The sequence below is a fragment of the Cibotium barometz genome, chromosome 18 (assembly GCF_041138505.1).
Source record: "Cibotium barometz isolate CiBa-2024 chromosome 18, ASM4113850v1, whole genome shotgun sequence".
In the NCBI taxonomy this organism is placed as follows: domain Eukaryota; kingdom Viridiplantae; phylum Streptophyta; class Polypodiopsida; order Cyatheales; family Cibotiaceae; genus Cibotium; species Cibotium barometz.
The window spans coordinates 55,806,116-55,815,779 of NC_141063.1; the positions used below are offsets into that span (position 1 = coordinate 55,806,116).

Consider the following 9,664-nt stretch of genomic DNA (forward strand, 5'->3'; position numbering starts at 1 on the left):
CACTATGTGATGCACTTACGAGGCATATCAACCATACTCTCACCAACCATGCCAGTGGCATACGTGCGGAGCTATTATCCAAGCATGTCACCAATATTTGTAACCAATATTCGCACTAGTTAACCTCGATACACACACACACACACACACACGTGTGTGTGTGTGTATGTATATGTACATATATATATATATATATATATATATATATATATATACGTGCGGAGCTATCATCCAAGCATGTCACCAATATCTGTAACTAATATTAGCACTATTTAACCTCGACACACACACACACACACACACACACACATATACATATACAAATGAATAGGTCGAAGGCTAAGCAAAGGGTAGTTAAATCTAAAAAGGCAACACAATACAAAAAAATATGGCAATCATAACATGATATATACCCTTCTAAAAAAATTGGCCACATAATATCTATATCGATCCTAAAAACAAGGCACACTAATGGAATAGGTGAATTATCACTAAAATAAGATACATTGCTATTTTTCAAAAATCTAAAATCACTAATAATTAAATTTTAAAGGTACACAAAACTTATGTCGCATAGTTTTTATAGAATTTATATTAAATCCATCACTTAAGACCTTACAAATAATGTCTTACAAAATTAATACACAAAATTCTTGTGCTAAATTATTGATCTCACATTATTATTTCATATTATTTCTTGAATGAATAATGACTTTTAGACTTTTGTAACTTGAAATCAAAATGCCCTCCCTTTACCATCAAAAGGGTCTAAGCAAGATTAGAAACTCACCATATCTACAAGATTATTACAAGAGAATGTGTAGGTACTGTAAGTTTGGAAATGTGTGGTTGATGTCATAATCACCTTCAAGATCCACATGTACTACCAAGTATCCATTTCATGTCCAAACTTTAAATCAACGTTGCTGCAAAAAATCCCCAAAATGAAAATTTATGTTATTGAACAAGATACATATTCCTTGTATTGGATTTTAGAATGTTGTAACTTTGATTTAAATTGTTTTTTGAAAAAAGAACATTTTACGATAATAAGAAGTGCCCTTCATTAATTGCTAGTATGCCTTTGAAAAGTTGTGGACTTTATACGGAGCAAGAACAGTCCACCATATATGTTTGAAAAAATGCCCTAGATCGAAGTTATCTTTTAACACATTATGCAACCATAAAATAGAAACACATTTTAACATGGACTAGTAAAACAAAAATGCTTCATAAACATACGAAAAACAATTATTGAAGGCACTTAAATGCCCCCACACATGGGTATAACCATCTTAAAAGGTACTCTCTATGACATAATCAACCAGTAAAAAGCAAACATATTTAATGGAAATAGTAAGAACAATTAACATACACACTTAATTGCACCACACATGACCATGAATACACCATACTTAGTAAGGCTATTTTATCACGTGACCCTACATGAATAAGCTAGTAAATTACAAAACTAAAGAAGCCAAAACCGCTCAAAGAAAAAAAAAGTGTACAATAAACCATCCCACGTTTTGAGATATTGCATGTTATCATCATCCAACAAACTGAATGCTGCACAATGAGAATATAAATTGAAGGAGCATATCTACTTTACCTAGGGAATAGGACATCTACCTAGCTCCTAGAACTATTGAAGAATTCTTGTGGATAGAATCAATCATATTATTATAAACACCTGTTATATAACCATCAATTGCATGCATTTCATCAAGCGTATTATTAAGGGCAAGATAATGTATTCCAAATGATGGGAAGCTTGTCCTTAGACAAGATGACTCAAAATATCAAGACAAGAGAGGTCTTCTTTGACATGCACATGAAAACTTAGTAATGCCATATCCCAATCACATCACCAAGTGCAAATCTTACCTCCATGAGAGTCTAGTCTACGCACAAAACTTCAAATCATCCCCACTCCAATAGTGCACAAAACCTAATACCAAAGCACTCCCACTCTCATGTCCATAGTGATAAAAAAAGTACGCCGTATTTTGAATCCTAGGCTTAATAAGTGGACAAAAAAAGCACAAAGAAGTATGACAACACTACAAAAAAGTATGGCTCTCCTAAGGACACTCACAAAGAAAGCATGCAACTAAGCACTAGAATTCGACAAAATATGTTGCATGATAAGATTAGTAGAAATAAGCCCTACATATTGATGTGCTTTTGGAACTTGTATGACTTGAGCAATTGTGCACTTATGTAGTTCTTAGAAAGTTTCCAAGCTTGGAAATCGTTAAGTTATCCTTGTGAAATTTTGTGGACATCAAACCTTGGATAGAATGAGGTATTTCACAGAAGATAACGTAGAGCATGTGATTCTATGTATTGATATACACATCTCATGAGGTTGTATCAAAAGAGGTTGAAGAACCATCTTTTTGAAAAATGGTGACTTGTGGGTATACCCTGGAATCGTAGGCTCGTTGATGCAAGGCCTATTGTTGAAGGCCATATGGTGATTGTAAGGGGGAAAATATATACATTACATATAATATTGGGAGGTGATGGGTGAAATTTTTTTGCCTTGAAGGTGGTAATAAGCACACACTAAGTTCATACCCATCGTTTAGAAGGGCAAGAAGATGCGAGTGCGAAAGGCCTAGCTTTACTTGGACAGTCCACGGCACCTCTTTCTGGAGACACTGGATATTTGGAAATAGAAGGGTTAAGATGGATGTGTTGTCTAAGCTAATAAGCTCCACACATAAAAATGCAAGCACAAAACCAAGAAGGAGCATTGTTATAGGGGAGGTTCTTACTTGCAAGAAGCTTGGCTTCAAGAGAGGCTTTGGCTCGTGTATTTCTAGCATCTGCTCCGAAGGTGGTAGCTGACCCGACCAGAGAATATCTCTGTGGCGCTTGCCCAACGCCACTACCAGGACTGATTCCGCTACTACTGTCCATCTTTTTCACGAGGGGACCGGCTGGTTGTAATTGGTGGTAGTGGTGATTGAGAAACCTGCAAGAGAGTCATTAGTACGACTCCAAATGAGAGAGATGGCGTTGTTTACAGATAAAATGTGTATATAGTAGTACCGTCGGTCAGTCTCCGGCCGACCCTTCCCCCCCTGCACCATCATCATCATGTTGTGGGCATCTCCTCTAATTGAAGAGGATGGGCTCATATCTGCATCCTTTTGCCACCTTTCAGCCTCTGAGTAGTCGCTTGTTCCCTCGTCCTCCTCTTCATCTTCATCGAACTCATCCCGCCTACCCGTCGTTGTTGAGCCTTCCGTTGAGTAATCTCCGCTCTCTGCATAGGAAAGGGAATTGGATCTCTGATGATGCACATGGAAATCTCTTCTGGAGTCGAGCTTAGTTGTTGCTGTGTAAGGGCTTTGAAAGCCTGCACGGACTGCAGAAAAGAGTGGCGATGACATCTTATCGTTGGTAGCCACCTTCTTGTCACCTGGAGCGTACTTGATCGAGCTGCCATGTCCGTTTTGCTGTCTCACCTGCTCAGTACCATCAAATCCATGTCCGTTTGCCGTGCTTTGCATGGTGAAACTGTTTCTACCAGCTGCACGAACTGATGATTTATTATGGGGAGGAGGGGTTGACCTAGCCTCATGAAGCTGCTGTTGATGGGAGTCCTCATCGGGGTGATCACCAAGCCTGATTTTTTCCTTAGACATGCCATGACTTACTGCATGTGGAGGAGACATGGCATCTCGTGGAAGGTTGCTGGAAGCCCTCCGCTTGCCTGATTCCTCATCTGGACTGAAGCCATAAATTGCTGCGTGCTGCCCCCTTGGAGAATGCGGCTGCATGGAGTGCTCTACCGACCGGAAATCCGAGCTAGACACACAGTTTTGAACTTGGCGGACCTGAAACTGAAGTCTCTGTTACAACGCATCAAAGAAATGCGAAAAAGAAAGAAGTTCGTTCTGCCATGACCTTCGCTATACATACCTCTGCATTCCTCACTTCTTCCAAGGGCTGCCTACGGTTGCCTTGCCCGCCGTTTACCACCCCATTGACATGGCTGGCTTTCACTCTTGGCTTATCATGCCCACTTTCATTGATGGACTTGGATCGAGATTCTTTCTGAAACCGTTCCAGCTCTCCGTCCTTCTTAGCTAAAGCTTCTTTCAGAAAGGCCACCTACTCAACAGACATGAGGTTAGCATGATTCTACTGCTTCTCTCAAAAACAGAACATGAGAGTTATGCTATCAAAAGTTGCCTTAGACCTTAGAGATCACATTCCTGCAGGCCTTATGGCATTGTTACATGAAAAGTAAGTTACCTGATCTTTAAGCTCTCGGACATCACCGCTTTCTTTGTTGGAATGGGCAGCACCAAGCTCCACCATGGCCACCCTTTCTGCAAACTTCAATGTGCTGATGGTCTCGCCGTAGGATTCCGCATCAGGACTTATGTGCACAAACATTAACGTCTTTGCCTGTCCTCCTAAAACACCCAAGGCAAAGAAAACAATTCGTAACAAGAGGTCTTTATATTTTAAAAAAGGCCCACTAATCCCAAGAAAACCACAGGAATGTACCTAGAGAGTCTTGGAGGAGCTGTGTCAGCTTGCTGTTTCTGTAGGGAACATGGGCATTTTTCTGTGCAAGTGCAGCTATAACGTCTCCTAATGCTGAAAGAGACTTGTTGATGTGCTGGGCTTCTTTCAACCTGTCTCCTGTTGCTTCAGATTTGTCCACTCTCTCACTTCCAGCAAGATCAACCAGGTGAAGGCAGCCACGAAGAACAGCCCCGGATGCTAGATCTATGCCCTTAACATGCACTGTCAAGACACTGGGAAACGTAGTGCTTTAGTAATTACTGTTAGGAAACGGGCATTTACTGCTCAAATTTTGCACTGGAATTCATGTTACCTGTGAGAACGGCTGCTCCTGTCATTGAGTGCAGTGGCCCCTACAGCACGGTTTCTGTGCCCCATTGTCATAAGATCCAGAACGTCTTCAGTAGAGTTTACAGTCACCATGTTGGCATCCGGAACGTTGAGTCCATTCTGTTGAGAGCTGTTCCGAATCTCTAGTGTGTATCTAAGTGAAGGATCAAGAAATCTTCTAGTGATCCAGACCCATCAGAGTACAAACAAACAAAACTACAGACACCGACACCTCTCTTTCTCTATGTCTCTCTCTCACACACAGTTCTCTCAAGAAAAAGATATTTTCTGTTTGACCCATCCGTACAAAGGAGATCTCGGACTTGCTCATTGTATATCTCGATCATCTGAACTCCAACCTCATATTTTATCAGATCATTTCTATACTGAGATATGTCAAACAGGTCATGTAAAGCTCTGAAGTTCACTCCCCAGTCCTTTGGGGAAGAGTTGTTGGGTCCAGTCTGCCAAAATGCAAGCATGTTCAAGCAGGTGCAAGATAGCTGATGCAAGTGAAAAACAACAGCGCTAAAACTTTTAGGGCAATCACCATTGTGTATGTCTTCCCTGAGCCAGTCTGGCCATAGGCAAAAATGCACACATTGTAGCCATCTAGTACGGATCTAATTAGCGGTTGGGTGTCAAGGAAAACTTCCTCTGCAAAGAAAAGTACAAATAAAAACTACTTGAAAGTTGAGGTCCTCCTTTGTACATAGCCTGCAAGTTGCAATGTAAGTAATAGTGCAGTGGGAGTGGAATTTGAGCTTTAATGGGCACTCTGTCATATCTTACCTTGGGCAGCAGAGGGCCCAAAAGCTTTGTTAAAAGTGAATGATTTGCGTTGCTCTTTCCCTTGCTTTGTAGGTTTGACAATTGTAATTGATCCTCTCTCTCCTATAAAGTCCACTGTACTTTGAGTGCTGTTCTGACCAGGAAGAAAAGGTCTCACTCTACAGTAGACCCTTATGTTCCCTGTATATCATATCATAACATTAGCATAATCAAGTCCACGAAAAGATGCTAGGTAGATGGTTCCCATGAGCTTTCTAGTTCTCTAAATAGATTTACCTACCCTTCAGATCTTGCACTTGGTTGTATAGCTCCCGATTTTCGGCAGCAACTTTATGATATTCTGCTGCAGCTTGAGCAAGTCCTTGCAACTTCATACCTGCTCATGCCCAAGAAATAGTTCAGAGACCAGTGAGAGCCCACCAAGGCATACAAATCACATGGGCACTGGAAACAGCCAAACAAGACTTACTCAGGGTCTCTATCTCTTCTTCCCATCCAAGTTGCATATCATGACACTCTAGTCTTGTAGTCTCCAATGCACATCTTAGTTCCTAAATCCAGAAGAAAAGAAAAGAAAAGACAAGCAAGTGTGTGGAGTTAAAGATACCTTTGCAACAATTGGGTAACTATACAAACAGTCATTGAGCAACAGGGGCCCACCTGAAGCTCATCTCTCTGTAACTCCAATCGAAGGGCACGCTGCTGGTCCATGTTTCGGAGCCTGTGTATCTCCCTTTGAAGAGCATGCCTCTTATCTTCTGTGCTATCTTTCAAGCCGGTGGCAAGATCCTCAACAGCCTTGGATTGACTTCTTTTCAGCTTAACATGTGGTTCAAGAGGAGCCATCTTCACAAATCAAATCACAATTTGCAAGCATGAGGCTGACAAAATTAAAAAAATAAGAGACACAATGGGCCTCAACAGCATGAAAAGCAGCGTTGATGTTGCTTGACATCTAAAAAAACCACCACTCATGCATACTCTCATAATCCAATGTACAAGATCCAAAAACAATCAAAAGGTCGAATGTTGAATCCAACAAAGATGTCAAAGCTTTGGCACAAAATGCTACCTGTCCTGCTTGGCCAAGAAATCTTTGCTCAGACTCCTCAATAACTCTCTTCAACATGAATTCAACAATCTGTGGAGAGATAGAGGGTTAATCACGAACCAGTATTTGATAGTTGAAACAGAACTTTTCCATTTTGAACCAAGGTGAGTAGGTCGACTAACCACAGGAACTTCTTCTGGCTGCTTGTCATGAAGGACCATCATCACCATATGTAAGAGCACCTCACAGGGCATGTACTGCACACCAACAGACATCAACAGAATGGCTAGTTGAAACATGCACCTTCCCTTCCCTTGCAAGGTTTTGGGTTAGTTTGACTAGTAAATTTTTGTAACGCTATGCGTAAGAGCAGTGTGGTTTTTCCATGATGAATCAAGCCATATAAAAGGGTGCTACATCAAGGACACTCACCACCTCCTGCATTCCATACATAGATACTTCCTGAGGGTTTCTATTTCTAGCCAAAAAAACTTCGACAAACTTTTGGCACACATGCTGCACCAATCCTGCCCTTGAATCTGGGAAGAGTTAAGACACGCAATCAGTTAAGTTTTGGAGGCTGCATCTCGGCAGAACTCCATGCTACATTCAAGGCATGCATGTAGGCATCAAACTCCACAATACATACCGAAGCTGGACCAAGAATTTTCGAATTCTTCAACTGGACAATGTCCATTCCATACCCCATTAAATACAGCCTTTCCTACGTGACTGCCAGAGTCTTCAAAGTAGTTCTTTGCCCCGTCTAGAGCTGACGACCGATTGAAGGCTTGACTGTTAGCTTTCGATGGGGATAGGGTCAATGGTCCCAGTAGATTAGAAACAGGCTTAGTGGATGATTTGGAGGGGAATGGAGGCTTAAGGGGACCCACGATCTTCCAGAAGCCATGTCCGCCTGCTTGCTGCCATTCATGATATGCCTTGAGAGACAATATGCAATCCACTACCTTGGCTGGCAGGCCTGTTTGCAAGCCTCCCTGGAGAGTGCAAAAACGTGAGAAGCAAGGCATAGTAAGGTGTCAACATGCATTATATTGGTAATCAAGCATACAGAAACTGATGTTTTTTTGCATGAAGCAAACAGAAGTTGATAGCCAAAATTGATGCGGTAAGCATGTAGGGCTATGAGCTTTACCTCGTCTAGATCGGATGCCTCAAACGAGGGGAGTTTCAGCTCCTCTACAGCTACAAGAAAGTTCCTAACGTTCTCAAAATATTGATATGCAGAAAGGGGTGCCCCTTCTAAAGGAGGGCTTGAAAGGGTAGGATTCTCTACAATCTGGACAAAGGGAAAGTGTGTTACTGAGCACTGACACTTCCCATTGGAGTTCTGCAGAGTTAGATCGATTCAATTTCCAAAGGCAAAGGTACCTACCTTTGGGACAGCCCCCGGATGTATTTTGTTGATAAGATTGCACAGAACAAGCCCGTTTCTCAAACACAGCCTGAACTCTTCCTCGGAAGGCTCCATGGAGAGGTCCAGGGGGCCAACCATTCCCTGCAACCATGAAGCAGCTTGGAATCTTCTTCCAGCTGCAAAAGCCACACAATTCAGCCAATGCAGCGGTCCTGTGAGCTATTATGTATCAGAGTGTTACAAGCTAGCAATGCTGGGGGCAGCAAATGCAGGATAAATTACAACAGAGTTTCAATCTCAACTTAGAGCGAAGCCGAGGTAAAGGACTCTCCAAAACGCACATTGTGTGAGAGGCAATCGTACCTGCTTCATTCGCTTTCCTTGACGCTAGATTCATGTCGCTTAATCCTGGAGAATGTTGGTGCTGTTGTCGGAGATCATCTCTAGTTGCATCTTTCGGTGTGTCGGAGTCTGTGTTCCTGCTTGCATTTGCTGCTGCACTGAGAGTTGCCGCTTGGCCTTTGCAGCAGAATGCTCGGTTGTGTTGATGAGTAGTCCCTTCTGTGCTGAGGAAGGGGCTGAGGGAGGTGCAATGCTGGAATTTGGAGCTCGCCGAGGCCGCCGCGGAGTTGCAATGCTGCATCATTTCTTTGAAAAATAGGACGGAAAACACGAGGTCGGTACTGAAGGAATAAGGTAAACGCGTAGGGGCGAGGGGAGGAGGGCCAGGGCCCGGAGGGGAGGGGAGGGGCGCTTGTAACCTTGTAGGCTTTTTGACTCTTTGGAATCGTCTCCCAAGTAGAACAAACGGCGCCGCCTTGTTTTTATTCACATTCAAGAATACTAGAGAGTTTGTGTGTGTCGTGGTGCCTTAGCGATGTGCAAGCTGCCAGTGAAGCTAGGTGAAGGCTGGGAGCACTAAGACAAGAGCAAAAGCAACACAAATTTTGCAGGCCGCAATTTAAATATAATGAGTAAGCAATGGGGCTGGACAATGGCAAGCGAAGGAAACAGAGCGGAGGCTTTAATTTCGCGCTGCGAATTTTAGTGCAGGTGCGGCGTATTATTATTATTATTATTATCAGTATTAGTATTGAAATGAAAAGAGCGAGAGAAGCTGGAGAGGCAAAGTGCAGCAACCGAAAGAAGCCTGCGCCCAGCTGCTGCTCCTACTCCTGTCTGCCATTGCCATTGCCATTGCCAATGCTCTATGTTTCGGTTGAGCCACAAGCAGAGGAATTCAACAATGAATAAAAACACGCAATAGAGATCGACGAATGTAGTAGGGCAGGTTTAGGATGGAGCTTGCTAACCTGCTAGCTTGGCAGGGAGCAAATGGTGGTAGTTGATCCCTCCGCGGTTGGATGATGTGAGAGAGAGTCTAGCAACAAGCAACCAAGAGGGAAGCAATAGCCAGGTGGCATTTGGTAGTCAAAGAGCGACAGGACACGCAAGAAACGGACCAGTACATATAACCTAATATTGGCAAGAAGGACCAGTGCAGATGACGACGACCCATGATTTGCAAATTGTTTGCTCTTTTGCAGAAGCGAAGAAGGTTT

At 42.7% G+C, this 9,664-nt stretch overlaps 1 protein-coding gene across 1 annotated transcript; it reads right to left on the reverse strand.

The window, feature by feature from the left end:
- Window positions 1-792: 792 nt before the first annotated feature.
- On the reverse strand, window positions 793-9,442 carry LOC147629501 (kinesin-like protein KIN-14Q). The gene is made up of 21 exons (XM_086812765.1): window positions 8,466-9,442; window positions 8,121-8,278; window positions 7,881-8,024; window positions 7,374-7,722; window positions 7,157-7,263; window positions 6,907-6,981; window positions 6,746-6,814; window positions 6,334-6,519; window positions 6,143-6,224; window positions 5,954-6,049; window positions 5,674-5,853; window positions 5,432-5,538; window positions 5,166-5,345; window positions 4,865-5,028; window positions 4,531-4,784; window positions 4,273-4,436; window positions 3,937-4,128; window positions 3,061-3,857; window positions 2,784-2,983; window positions 2,584-2,666; window positions 793-926 (listed from the first exon to the last, which is right to left on the reverse strand). The coding sequence occupies exons 1-21, from the start codon at window positions 8,746-8,748 to the stop codon at window positions 918-920; spliced, it is 3,879 nt and encodes a 1,292-aa protein (XP_086668891.1). The 5' UTR covers window positions 8,749-9,442; the 3' UTR covers window positions 793-917.
- Between the last annotated feature and the right edge of the window lie 222 nt (window positions 9,443-9,664).

Bases quoted from the DNA above. Each gene is read 5' to 3' on its own strand.
- LOC147629501 (XM_086812765.1), bottom strand. From the start codon at position 8,748: ATGATGCAGCATTGCAACTCCGCGGCGGCCTCGGCGAGCTCCAAATTC. The intron at 6,982-7,156 runs GTGAGTGTCCTT...GTTGGTGTGCAG, and splicing joins TGTATGGAATGCAGGAGGTG to TACATGCCCTGTGAGGTGCT. The intron at 4,785-4,864 runs GTAACATGAATT...TACGTTTCCCAG, and splicing joins AGGAGCAGCCGTTCTCACAG to TGTCTTGACAGTGCATGTTA.